Raw genomic sequence first — 14,810 nt, forward strand, 5'->3', positions numbered from 1 at the left:
CAATAGCTCCTTTGGCAAAAGCCTTACTCACATTTTCAGTCACTTAAGAGTTTTTAACAGAAACAGCTTCTACTAAATACAGTCCAATCACCATTTCAATGAACTGTCATGGTAATTGATATTTCCAACGCTCTGTCAATTTGAGTCTCTCATACAGTCTGATGAGGACAGCAACCCTATCATTTACTTTACGGGAAAATACCGTACTTGTTTAGCTTTCTTTAGAACTGTTCCCACAAATAATCTCATACCTTAAAACTACAGCTCCAAGAAATGGTAGAAATCAACACCTTTTATTTAACAGCGGGGCTCGAGGTCTAAATTAACTCAGCGGCAAGTCCCTAGGCTCTCTGCGCCTCTGTCTCCATCTCCAAAATGGAGACCGTGATACAATCCTGCCAGATTGTTTTAAGAATAGTAAATAACATAAACGCAGCTCTTGGATCACAAGAGGGGGACTGGGCTTCTCAACACACCAGCCTATAAACTTACAACGCCTGCCTATTCCAGCCCAGGCAAATCTGTTACCAAGCTGATTCTTGGTAGAATCAGAAAAATAAAGCAAACGTCAGTAACTGCAGAGGCAGAGCCTCCACTGGAGGACCAGGGGTCCTGGTTATTCATCAAGGCTTCACTCCGCTCGGCCTCCATCGGCAACTTGCGAGCATCAACCTCAGTTACATCCGTGAACGAAGAAGCGACTGGCTCAACTGTGGCATCACTACCGTAACTGGCAACAGCGTTTCGTCCAACTGTCATGAGACACTAGCAAACTCTGCTCCTGGCCTGCGCTGCGGAGCTCTGAACGACTTCATCACCGGGCACACAGTCCCCGAAGGAAGGAACGTTCCACACCACGCCGCCGCCACGCCGCCGGAAGCACGGCGGCAGCCCTAGGTTCCCCGAGCGAGGCCGGGACACTGCCGTGCGGTCCCCCCGCCGCTTCCACCGGCCCTGCGCCCGCCCGCGACCCCAGCCCCGGCGCCATACCTGTCTCCGAGCTCCCCGAGGACTGCTCTTCCCTCCCGAGGGCTGCGGCCACCGTTCCCGGGCAACTGAGAAGCCTGCAGAGAGGACGCTGGACTTGACTTCTCCGAGCACGGAGGCGCAAACTGGTCAACAGCCCCAAACCACGAGCCGCCATCGTCAAAAGTGCAAGAGCGCGGACGAAAGGGCGGCGCTTCCGCGCATGCGCGCGGAGGAGGTGGGAAAGGATGGGAGGCCTAGAGGGTCAAACTAGGCGAAGGACGCTCGCTTATACAAGCGAGCGAGTTGCGGCTTGAATGAGGCGTTCGCACGTGTCTGATTTCCCCTCTCCCACGGTTCTCTAAAAGAAGGCTCCCAGGAGAACGAGCACGCCACCTACTTTTTCAAACTGAGTCATGAAAATAGAACCAGAGAGCAAGGGCATGAGGAAGGAGCACTGACTTGCGAATCTATACTTAGAAGATGATAAACGACACTTTTTCTTTACCAAACACTGTTCTAAGTGCTCTACGTGGGTTGACTTTTTTAATCCTTACAACAAGCCTGTGACGTAGGAACTCTTATCTCCATTTATTTACGGGGAGGTTAAGGCATAGAGACGTTGAGTAACATTCCTAAAGTTCTACAGCCAGGCAGGGGCGGAAATGGAAGTTAAACCTAGGTTTCCTTATACAGGGTTTTTTTCTTTCCCTCCTTTCCTCCCCTTCCTTCCTTCCTCCCTCTCCCCCTCGCTCCCTCTTTCACACTTTCTGTAACAGTTTGACTGAGATTTAAGTCATATACTACACAATTCACCCCTTTAGGTGTACCATTCAATGGTTTTTAGTATATTCACAGAGATGGGCAATAATCACAGTTATGCTTAGAACGCTTCATCACCTCCAAAAGAAACCTTGTGCCGGCTAGCTACCACCCCTAATCACCAACACTCCCCCCAGCCCTAAATAACCACGTACCTATGTGTCTCCTCGGGACTGCCTTTCTGGACATTTCATACAAGTGGAATCATACAATGTGTGTTTTTTTGTGTCTGGCTTCTTTCACTTGGTATAATGGTTTTATGGTTCTTCCATGTTGTAGCATCTATCAGTACCTTATTCCTTTCTATGGCTGAATAATACTCCATTGTAGGAATATGCCACAGGTGGTTATCCTGTCATCACTTAAGGGGCATTTGGGCTGTTTGTTTTGGGTTGTTTCCACCTTTTTGTGCTGCTTTGAATTTTCATGTACAAGTTTTTGTGTGAACATATGTTTTCACTTCTCTTGGGTGTATACCTAGGAGTAGAACTGCTGGGTCATATGTTTTAACTTTTTGAGGAACTGCAGGCTATTTTCCAAAGCAGCCGCATCATTTTCACTCTCATCACTAGCGTATGAGTGTTCCAATTTCTGCACATTCTTGTCCAATACTTTTCATTTTCCATTGTGTTTACTTATTCCATTCTATTTTTGCTCAGTAGAATTCTAATTATAAAAAGGTTTTATAATAAACGTGTCAACATATTAATTTAGCCATTAAAAATTATATATAGGGTTCTTGAAGGATAATGGTAGCGTTTTATTCTTTGAACTGTGTGGTGGGGCTACAGTGGCTCATTGTTTTTGAATTCTCCTTACCACACCCATGTTTATGAATGTTATTTTGTATCTACTCAATGTTTAATAAAAAGTTACACTCATCTGATTCTTTTCTTATTAATGACTGCTCCTTTGGAAAGGCCAGTGCAAATACATTCTGGTCCATAAGTTGGAGGTCCTGGTTAGCTGAGGTCAGTTCATTCAGGTTTCTCTACGTCCGTCAGTAATTACCCGCATGTTGCCAAGGAGGAGGGTGGATGGGGGAGAGATGGAATGGGAGGTTGGGACTGGCAGATGCAAACTATTATGTATAGAATGGATAAGCAACAAGGTCCTACTGTATAGCACAGGAAACTATATTCAATATCCTGTGATAAACTATAGTGGAAAAGAATATGAAAAAGAACATATATATATATATATATAAAACTGAATCACTTTGCTGTGCAGCAAAAATTAATACAACATTGTAAATCAACTCTACTTCAATAAAAAAAATTCCCCCCATAGATTCTCTTAAACATGGGAAAAAACAACCAAACTTCGAGGTATTACTGAATATTTGTTACAGATGGCAAATCAATAACAAATAACAATAACAAATAACAATAACAAAGATGACAGCCTTAATCTATTGACTTACGATTTTACCTTCTATCATGGATTGAATTGTGGCCCCACCAAAAAAAGATATGTTGAAGTCCTAACCCCCAGGACCTCAGAATGTGACCTTATTTTGAAATAGGGTTATTACAGATGTAATCAGTTAAGATGATGTCTACTGGAGTAGGGGAGGTGAAACTGGTGTCCTTATAAGAAGACAGCCATGTAAAGTCAGACACACAGGGAGAATACCAGGTGATAACAAGGCAGAGATTGGAGGGATGTAGCCAAAAAATAAAGAACACCAAAGTTGGCCAGCAAACCACAGAAGCTGGGAACAGACAAGAAAGAATTCTTCTGTAGGTTTCAGAGGGAACATAACCCTGCTAACACCTTCACTTTGGATTTCTATCTTTCAGAACGGTGAGACAATAAATGGGAAAGTAGGGGCTGAGGGGCATAGAAATGAGAGACTTTTAGCATCTCGGTATTTTTTAAAAAAACAAACAGGTATTATTTTTATCATTAAAAAGAAAAAGGAATCCCATGCAGGTTGGAAAGCCAATAGAAAAAGAATTAGTGAATTCTTAAATTGTGTCTACATTTCATATGCCACGAAAATACTTTTTACACGGTAAGCTAGTCTTTGATAAAATGTGAACGTGTGTGATATAAGGCTCCAGAAACCATATATTCAGGTTGTGCCCATGTAATTATTAACTCCACACTCTTTCACTCTCAAAAGTGTTCCCATTCGGATGATAAATTGTCCGGCTACCTTACTAACGCCCTTTCAGATCCTGGTTTCCTGTTCAAGTCACCAAGAAGGATTTTCACATTCAAAGCTGAATATATCGACTGAGAACAGCTCAGCAAGCAGAGATGCCAGGGAAAGCTTTACTAGCAAAGAAAAGCAAACTTATAGTCACTGGGATTTTGAAAAGAATGAGCCATCACAATCTTGCAATTTCTGTGAAATTATGTTTTTTATCTATAAAATCATGAAAAGTTTGCATTCTCTACAATATTTATATTTTTGCTGCAATAGAAAAATAACACTTTTCCTCACTATAGAATTAAATTAGTCAGCCCTCTCTATCCACCGTTTCCACATCTGCAGGTTCAACCAATCACAGATGGAAAACATTTGAAAAATAAAATTCCAGAAAGTTCTAAAAAGCCAAACTTGAATTCTCCCCATGAAAGCAACTCTTTACATAGCATTTACAGTGTATTAGGTATTATACGTAATCTAGAAATGATTTAAAGTACAGTTAGCTCTTGAACAACACGGCTTTGAACTGCATGAGTCTACGTAACATGTGAATTTTTTTCAATAAATATATCGGAAAGTTTTCTGGACATTTGTGACAATTTGAAAAAACTTACAGGTGAAACTCATAGCCTAGAAATATCAAGAAAAATAAGAAAAAGTTTACGTTATGAATTCATAAACTATATGTAGATACTAGTATATCCTTACATAGGCATAAGGTGAGTGATTTTTTTTTTAATTTATTTATTCTTGGCTCCCTTGGGTCTTTGTTGCTGTGTGTGGGCTTTCTCTAGTTGCTGCGAGTGGGGGCTACTCTTCGTCGTGGTGCGCAGGCTTCTTATTGTGGTGGCTTCTCTTGTTGCGGAGCACGGGCTCTAGGCGTGCGGGCTTCAGTAGTTGTGGCACGTGGGCTCAGGCTCAGTAGTTGTGGCTCGCAGGCTTATTTGCTCTGCGGCATGTGGGATCTTCCCGGACCAGGGCTCGAACCTGTGTCCTTTGCACTGGCAGGCGGATTCTTAACCACTGCGCCACCAGGGAAGCCCTAGAAGCTATCTACTTAAGAAACTAAAAGCTTCTTTTAAAATCATATTCTCTTTTAGTTAATCTTTATGAGTAGGTTGTAGAAACCAGGGAATCAAGGTTGGCATGATGTTCTGTGACATACAATCGATGAAAATATGAAAATTGATCATCTGACAAGCCAGTTGTTAAATATATTCAATGTGCTCATTATATAAACTCCTGCTCCAGAAGTTCAAGCCAGGAGGCCTTTGGTGAATTAGAGCCTGGGTATCAGCTGCCCATCCCAAACACTCACTAAAATTCAGTCTTAGAATTCGTTGGGATTTATAATGGACAAATACGACTGCCAAAGTATGTCTCATGGTTATATTATGCAGGGAGATCAACTGTTCCCACGCAGTTTCACAGAAATGATGATAAACTGTTTCCCCAGTTCATTGGTATCTAGGAGGTCATCCCCTGTCAACCTTTAAAGCAATCGCTCAGGCCGTTCTATTCAGATCGGCGGAGCCCCTTATCCCTTCCCTGATTCTGTCTATCTCAGGTTGTTCAAGAATCCCAGGCACAGGCTTCTGCCAGCGGACGGTCTGGTCAACCGACACCGGGAGAAAGAACTGAGGGAATCTCATCAATTCTGACGACACAGGCCTCCTTTCCGCGGATGCTGTTTCTATTATGGCCACACGGGGTCACTGTTGGAAACTGGTGATTTCAAGCAGTGCAGCTCAGACCCCTCCAAAGCTGGCGTGAAGCCCTGCTTACTGTTGGGGTCTCAACGTCCCAGAAAATAGCTTACCTTCATTTTTAACTTACTCTGGGCCCGTATTGTATGCTGTCTAATTGCATCGTTTAATTTAAACCTCACAATATGCCTGTGTTAAAAAAACAAAATTCCACCGAGTATATTTGAAGCTCTGATTAGTTTCATTCAACGGTTCCTGAACAGGGCAGCACCCAACCTTGCAACTAAAAGGCACCCCAGGGGGTTATACAAAATGGAGAGTTATTATAGAGAGATGGGCGGGACAAGGGAGCTATTAACAAAAGAAAGGAAAGGATTATTTTCAGGCCAGGACACTTTTTGGGGGGGGCAGGGTGGGAAGGGAATAGCAGGGATTTTAACAAACAGCTGGCCTCTTCCTCTGGGGGGCCGCGGGGGGAATGGACTGGGCCCACTTGATAGAGGATGTCACTGGTGCTGACCAGGAAATTCCAGACTGGTTGATTACGATTACATTTCCAGGGGAGGTTGAAACTGCAAACAGGTGAGGTATTAAGTCGAGGCTTGATATCTTGGGCTTTAGCCCAAGCGATGCCATTCTGGGCCTGTAGTTTTTCTCTGTAACACCTGTGGATTTTATTATTATCCCCATTTGATACCTGCAAAACTTGAGATGTAGAAAGATTACATAAAATGACTAAGATCCTTTGGTGATCCTAACCCAAGTTTGACTGACTTTAAGTCCGTCCTTTCTACACGTCCTTGCTTTCTGACCCGGTAATTCCATTTCTAGGAATCTGTCCTAATTAGAGGTGCACTTAAAGGTTTACATACAAAGATATTTGATGCAGAATATAATGGTAGGAATAGTGGAGACAATCTAAAGTGCCACCAAGGAGGGACTAGTTAATTTATAATCCATCCATAGGTGAGAATATTAAGATTATATTTATCAAGTGATTAATTATTAGCGAGTCACAGTTCTAAGCATTTTGTTTTTTGACTCAGTTAACCCTCGCAAAACCTTAGGATATCCATATTATTATCATATTTCATCTAACCTAAGACATCCTCATTATAAGACACTCCATTATTTTATGCACCTCTAAGAAAAATCTGCCAATTAATGCAGGACACAATGCTTTTTAAAAAATCGTCAGTGGAGAGGTGCACTCTGATTTCAGCAATATCAAAATATGGGGAAAATGTTCATCTTAGAATTGATAAAATAAACTATTATCATCCTCATTTTATGGGTGAGGAAACTGAAGCATAGATTAAATAATTTGCCCAAGGTAAAAGAAAAAAAAAAAGGCTGTGAGTAAAGGTAGAATAGTAATTAGGGTAACCAACAGTCCCTGCCTGGTCAATATCTCTTTCTTTCTCAAGAAAAAGTATGATATTTTAACAGTACTTTTTAAAAACAACAACAGAAGACCCTTAAAGAAAGAGTAGTTCAGGCACCTCCAGACACATAGAAGGCTTTTGTACAAACCTCAAATCACGGGTAATATTTCTATTAGGACCACAAGAATCTCTTCTATTAAGTGAACTAAACAGAGCTCTGAGCTACAAAGTTGCCTTAATTGAAAGTGTTTCGTATCTTCATTCCCCCTGAGATGCTTTATATAAAGCAGTGGCACTGACAGCTTTTCTCTTTCTCCTGTGACTTTTTTTTTAAGTGGCTGCTGCTGTCTGGGGAACATGAAGATGGAACATTAGGTTGAGAGTCCTGTACAAATGCTTATAATCAAATGTTTTCAAATGTGAACATAGGCTTTGGAAATGTGATACCGATGGTCCTGCAGGTCCTGCAGTTTTACTTCGTATATTTCACACTAAGTGTTCTTTCTCTTCGGGGATGCTAGGATTTCTGAAGTTGGTCCAGGGACCTGATTCTTGCATCAGAAGCATTTGGTGAGCTTGCTAAAATAGAGAGTTCTGGGTTGTACCCCCAGACTTACTTAATCAGACTATCCGGGGTGGGATTCAGGAATCTGCATTTTTACACGAGCTGTTAGAGTTAGGTATGCTCAAGCTTGAGAATCACTGCTCTGTGTGTGCCTCTGGGTGTGTGTGTGTGTGTGTGTGTGTGTGTGTGTGTGTAGAATCCCACGGAATTCTACACTTTTCTGAAGAAGTTGTTTAGCCCATGAAAAAACACCTCATCTAATCTAGTCATTGCTAGAGTTACTATGTACTTTTCTCCGTGGAGATGCTTTTTGCCATATTTGTAATGCAGGGGAGGAAAACTTTTCCTCTTTCCTTCTAAGTTCTTTGGCTGATCTAATCATTAAATTGACACAAGACACACCGAACAGAAGAAAAGCAAACTGAATTTTTGTATGGAAGGAAGTCCATAAATATATGAGACTCAAAGAAGTGACTAAAGCAAGCAGCTTTTTTTTTTTTTTTTTTTGTGGTATGCGGGCCTCTCACTGTTGTGGCCTCTCCCGTTGCGGAGCACAGGCTCCGGACGCGCAGGCTCAGCGGCCATGGCTCACGGGCCCAGCCGCTCCGCGGCATGTGGGATCTTCCCGGACCGGGGCACGAACCCGTGTCCCCTGCATCGGCAGGCGGACTCTCAACCACTGCGCCACCAGGGAAGCCCAAGCCAACAGCTTTTATACCTTTTAGACAGAGAAACAGTAATTTGTGAAGAATCCACAACACGAAGAAGTGTGGGCTTGGGGCAGTAAATTAGTAAGCAAGTGAGGTTTGTTTCCACAGCCTTCTCAGCCTTGAATTCCCTGTCTCTGGTGATAAGGATGTCTTTCTACCCTCCTGGTACAGGGAGGATAACTTCACATGGGACACTTATTTCCTGCTTCCAGTGGGAAAAAGGAGGGTCAGTGTGTCTTGTACCAGCTGTTTTTCAAGTGAACTTAATTCAGAATAATCAGTACACTAAACTGGTATATTTTGAGGTGGCCTATTTTACTTCCTCTTAATAGTAATAATAATAATGGCTATATTTGCCTATACTATTTTTTTTTTTTCTGTGTTGGGTCTTCATTGCTGCGCATGGGCTTTCTCTAGTTGCAGCGAGCAGGGACTACTCTTCATTGTGGTGCGCGGGCTTCTCATTGAGGTGGCTTCTCTTGTTGTGGAGCACGGGTTCTAGGCGTGCGGGCTTCAGTAGTTGTGGCACACAGGCTCAGTAGTTGTGGCTCATGGGATTAGTTGCTCCGCGGCATGTGGAATCTCCCCGGACCGGGGATGGAACCCGTGTCCCCTGCACTGGCAGGCGGATTCTTAACCACTGCACCACCAGGGAAGTCCATGCTTATGCTATTTTTTTTTTTACTTAGATTACAAAGAGTTCTACTGATTCACTTATAGGTGAGTTTTCATTGTGATCCTGTCTTTAATGATGAGGTCCATGACCTTAGATGCCAACAAACCCATGAACTCAGACACGTAGTCACCAGCACAGAAATATTCATTTTTATTCTTGCCACATTTAATGCTAACTCATATCTTATTTTCTTAAAAAAAAAAAAAAAGGAAAGGCAAGAAAGAAGAAAGAAAATTTCTTTGAAGGGGCAAGAGGGAAGTGAGATGGTGGTACCAGGTTTCTTTCTTCTGCAGGCCGGTGTCCCTTCTCTGGGCCATCTGTCACTGGCTGCATTGCCCACACATCTGGAAATGTTGCTGCCAGCAAGCCACAAGAATGCCCTTTTCTGGGCAGAAATGCCTGCCAGGGGCTGCAGCGCAGAGGAGAGCAGCCTTGAGCTGGAGGGGGCTGGTATCTGGGAAGAGTGTGATTCCCATCCTTGGGATGCAGCCGCATCTTCTCCCTGGATCCTTCTCCCACTCCTGCTTGGTCTGTGGGATATCCCCAGCTGGGATAGGAAAAGAGCAGCCTGCCTGAGGAGCCTCAGAGCTAAAGGCGCAAACACATTAAAATTCGGCTTCTTCCTGTCTGTTTCAGTGTTCTAAAAAAATGAGCATTCCGTGGAGATCTCTGAGACCTAAACATGGACCTTTAAATGGACCTTTCTAAAGAGATTCTTAAGATCTTCCTAACACCTCTGCAAACTCTGTAGAACAGTCGATGGTTTCTTAGTTGGGTATTTCCTTCAAAATGCCCTGGCTGTGATCAATTTCAGATAATTTTCCAAGAACCCCAGGGAGATTTGCAGAGGGATAATCCAGTTCACTGGTAAAAATGATACCACTACCACACAGCTGATGATGCAATAAATAAAGCAAGTGTTAGAAAACAGGCTCCAAAGAAAACCGGAAGGTTTGGTTACTTAAAGAGAAAAACCACAGCGATACAGCTTCGAACTGCTGGATTGGTTACCAGGTTTCTCCACACACTGACCCAGGGTTTCTGTTACTAACCTGAGCCCTACTCAGTTGCAAGAAAAACCCAACCACTGGCAAGCTTGACTCTATTTCCCCTGTGTAGAAGATGTTAACTTTTATCATTCTACGTATGCTATATTTTCCCCTTATAACCTCTCCCTATTTTCTCCATTTAAACATTGGAATAAAAACCACATTTATGATGCATCCTGGTTTCATAAGTAAGGGCACTAAAGCCCAGAAGATTAAGTAGCTTTTCCAAATCACACAGCTAGGGAATGACAAGGAAGAAAAAAAAGAAAAGAGAGAGAGAAAGAAAGGAAGGAAGAAAGAAAGAAAGAAAAAAAAAAGAAAAAGAAAAGGCATCCGGATGTTATGTAACTGACACTAAAACCCTTGTTCTTTCTTTCGCCCCAGACTTTGCATCAGGGAAAAAAAAAAGATACCAGATACTATGTCATTGATTATATTTGATTACAGTGTATTTATGGGAACAATATAGAGCAACATTTCTTTATATTATGCTTCTCTAAAAGGAGATGCATGTTATAGTAATAATAGATGGGATTTGTGGGTGACAAAAGTTAGCCTCTAGACATATTTCTTCTCTTTGCTAGTAACATGATTTTGGCTAAGTCACCGCCCTGACATCATCTTCATCATTTATAAAAGTGAAGGTGTTAAATTAAATCATCTCTAAGATCTTTGCTGACTTTGAGACTTGATCGCCATCAGCTCATAACAAAATTGAAGCCAGGATTTAAGTGATCAACAGCTACACCTACATGGTGACTTCTGACCTACATCAGGCTGCTGTCATCTACATCGTCATCTTTATGTGAGGGGCACATTCTCAGAAAGGTCCTCTCTGAACTTCGCAAGATCCAGTTCATAAGCATCTTTCACTTCCCTTTACTTCCTCCACCTTGTTCATTTCCGTCATGGTACTTGTCAGAGGTTGACCTCTTATATGTGTTTGTTTCTTCAGTGTTCTGCTGTCCCCAGGCTACAGGTTCCCTGAAGGCCATTGAGTTTGTCCACTGCTGTTTCCCAGCACCTGGAACTGTGCCTGCCGTCCAGTACTCACTCAAGTGTTTGGTGAATAAACAAATGAGTGAGCAAATTGCCTTCTGAATAGTGTGGTGGTTACTCTTTGCTTCTCACTTGCAAAGCTAATTTTAGAAGCAGTCGCCAGGGGTAAAGGCAACAAAATCTTAATTTCTGTGCATTACAAAAAAAAAAAATCAGAATGACGTTCCCTACAGTGTTGACAGTAGTCATGGCTGACCTGAGTATTGGGACAGGGGGCACATTCCATCATCTCTATTTACCAGAATGTCTTTACTGAACATAACTTGTTTTGCCATCAGATTGAAATTTTTACGAAGTACAGATTCTTGGTGTGATGTCTAATTTGGAGTTCTTTGGGGGGCAGTTAAAGCTACAACCTGAGCACCGGGAACAGGGGCGCCTACATGTGGTGTGTCTGGAGCTTCTCCGACTTTATTATCTACGGCTAAGGACAGGTATCTTACTTTTCCAGCCCCTCTCAGAGGTCTGTGCCCTGGAATATGCTCATGAATCTTGGATCTGGTGGGTGAAGCCCAGGTTGTTGACTCTCCTGCAGTTCAATTAGCTAGAACCACCCATAGTGGCAGGTTTCAAGCAACCAAGATGGGGTTTGGGGGAGGCTGGTGTGGCCTCTGAGAGCAGGGCTGCAGGCCGAAGTAGGGAGGACTGGCCAGCGGCTTCACGGACAATACATAAAGAGCAGCAGATGCACGGTGAGGTTTGTCCCTGGAGTCTACTGATCCCATAAGTGGCTCTTGAATGAATGACTTGTAGCCCCCGCTATGTCAAAGAATATCATAAATCTAATGGCTGCCTGGGCTTTTGTTTTTTTAGTTTGTTTATTTACTTATGTAGTTTTAAAATTTATTTTTAAATTTTTATTTTATATTGGAGTATAGTTGACGCAGCATTTTGAAAGTAGCAAGTGTGGGTTAGAATTATGGCTCTGTGTATTATCTGAGTAATCTCAGATAAATGACTTACTGTAAATTTCAGATTCCTCAAATGTCAGACAGGCCTAATGACGGTCACTTTCAAGGTTATTGTATGAATGATAAGAACTGACAAATATATGAACGTATTGTGTTTTTCATAAGTATTTTAGTATAAAGACACATAATAATGGATTTCGCTTTGCTCCTGGTGTCAAAGCTGTGAGTTGTTGATAGCACTTGATGTTATTTTAAAAAAAAAGGAAAGGAAAGTGCAAAAAGCAAAATGAAAACAAAGTAATTTTTATTTGTTTCCCTTTCTGTAAATAAAGAAACTAAAGCTCCATGAATTTATTGATTTGCCTACAGTCACAGGGACAGAAAGTGGCAAAGCACAGGTGTGAATGCAGGACATGTTCTTTTTGCCTGCCCCATACTCCCCTTCTCTTGGAGCTTTCTGAAATTCATATCTCAGGGGCCCAAGCCCCTTTATACTGAACAAGAATTCCCCAGGGGATTCCTAAGAGGCAGTGGGCAACCCTGATCGTAAACCCAGCCAGCATCAGCTTGGGAGTTTAGATTAGGAAGGAAAGTGTCCGCTGCCACCGCTCCCGAGGGGTCAGCCCAGGCTGCAGCCTCGCTCTCAGGACAGACCTTCCAGGCCCTTCTCCCCTTCCCATGGCTCTACTGTTAGAACAGAGATGAAGCTCCAGGAATGACAGAGAGATGGGGGCCCACGATCACCCTTCATTGCTGGAGATTTTGCTACTTGGGTAGAAATAAAAGTTATTCCGATGAATTATTGAGTGTTAGAAAAGGGAGGGTAGAGTCCAAAAACGAATAACCTAAAGTGTGTCAGAAGTACCTAAAAAGGGCGTCACAAGTACCTGGATGCAGTTCTGTGCCGGCAAAGGTTTAACAGCCAGCTTTGCGAAAGCCCTGCCCTGGTGTGTAGCATTTGCTGGTTTCTGTGGTGTAAATACTCCCACGATGGCCTATTTTCAGTTGCTAACTCGAGGTAACCAAGTGCAGAGTTGGAAAGAGACATACAGGAACCCCTCACGGTGCAGTATTTCCACCATGTGGATGTAATAGACATGAGTGAGAGCCTGGACAGCAATAAAATGCAACAAAATAATCGGGAAGTGGTAAGTTTTTCATATTTATTACATTGTCTTTAATATATATTTCATTTACTTGTAATTTTATATAATTTTATTTTTAGTCATGACTCTATTTAACAACCAGCTGTCACAGTTCCTGAAGAGTTTATCCTCGGCTCTGTGAGCTGATAGAAGTAGGTTCCGTCCATCCTCTGTAGGGCTTTGGGTGAGGACCCTTGTTTTGGGGAGAGCCTTGGCCTCGGGGGGCTGTGCTCTGTGCCAGAGCTGGGTGGGTGAGTGGGAAAAACTGCCGGTCCATTCGCCCTCAGCATCTGTGAGAACATTTCAGGACGCTCTTAAGCCCCAGCAGTGCCTCTAAGCACACATCATCCCACCCAGAACCGGGCTGAGAGGGGGCAGGAAGTCCCTCTGGGCTCCCACAGACCCCAAGAGACATTAAAGCTGGTTTCCCTTAAGCCTAAGCAAAACTAGCGTTCTATTTCTGAGTTTTCCTGGGCTCAGCCCTCTTCCACATCTCTACCCCCTGGGAGACAGCTGAAATGCTTTCAGAACCTCTCCTCCCGTGGTTAGAGATAATAGATTGTCCAGCTGAAGACCCAGTAGAGGTATGTCTGACATTTATTCATATGCGGCAGAAGGGAGCCAGAGGCTAGAGCCTGAAAAGGGAGACCAACCTCCCGCAAAGGAGAGGCCAGATGGGAAAGCAGTGGGGGGCCTTTCCCAACGGGCTGAGGTTCAGTCCTGTTCTCCTCCGAGTGGCACCAGCAGACCCAGCCATGCACCCTGGCGCTTCTGCGTCCATCTAACCCCGTGCTGGTAGATGGAAGACATCGCTTCTTTGAACTTGGGATCAGACGTGGATTAGCGTCTGGTTTCCTTGGACACATTAGTTAGCCTCTTTAAAGTCATGTAAATCCTACTGGCAAAAAAGAGAGACTAGTGCCCGTCTCAGGAAAGCAATGGGCACAGTGCTCGGGACGCAGCTAGTGCCTAAAAGACGACAGCTACTCGCATTATTTTCAATACGGTCGGAACGTATCAGGATGCTTCATTATGATGCAGTCCATCCATCGAAGCATCTTGATACTTAGAAAAATGTTCTCATGAACATTAATCCCGGGCTTTGGTTAAGAAGGGGGAGAAGTCTCCCCAAGACACGCTGCGAGGAAACTTGGCAATTGTTCTTAGTGTTGTAACTGCAACGGCAAACCCCCAAATGTGTTTAACTCACTTGGTTTCAACTAATCACGTGAGAATAAGCATGAAACACCTTTTTTTAAAGGCTGTTGAAATACTAATCCGGCCAATTTCCTAACATGTAATGTGTGAAGAACACCGTTTCAAAGGAGGTCAGTAATGATTGTTTTTGGAGAAGATGCTCTTCTGGTGTTTGTTTTTTTGTTTTTTTTTTCCTACCTCTACATTTACACTTGCAGATCAGCCGGTGCTTAATTTTTTAAAACAATTCCTTGCCTCACCCAAGCAATAAGTTGCCGGTAGTCCCTCACATCGTGTTTGCAGGTGATGTGTGGTCCTGGGATGAGGGGACTCTGGCTAATAAGGAGTCGTGGGAGATGCTTAGGAGATAATTTCCACAAACCCATCAGGGACTGCTCCAACATTTGGCCCCATGCAGTTTGGGGGAGCCTCACTGCTGAGCCCTTTTCCCCCCCTCTAAA

At 43.2% G+C, this 14,810-nt stretch overlaps 1 protein-coding gene across 4 annotated transcripts in view; it reads right to left on the reverse strand.

Annotated features, from left to right (window-relative positions):
- MTPAP (mitochondrial poly(A) polymerase) overlaps nucleotides 1–1,186 on the reverse strand; it is a 62,396-nt gene extending 61,210 nt beyond the window's left edge. For all 4 annotated transcript variants that reach the window (XM_079912734.1, XM_079912733.1, XM_079912732.1 and 1 more), the window contains exon 1: nucleotides 991–1,186. In XM_079912734.1, coding sequence (XP_079768860.1) covers nucleotides 991–1,144 — 154 coding nt within the window. In that variant the 5' untranslated portion in view covers nucleotides 1,145–1,186. The remainder of the gene's footprint in view (nucleotides 1–990) is intronic.
- Nucleotides 1,187–14,810: the final 13,624 nt, after the last annotated feature.

This window comes from Stenella coeruleoalba (genome assembly GCF_951394435.1).
Source record: "Stenella coeruleoalba genome assembly, chromosome: 2".
Taxonomy (NCBI): domain Eukaryota; kingdom Metazoa; phylum Chordata; class Mammalia; order Artiodactyla; family Delphinidae; genus Stenella; species Stenella coeruleoalba.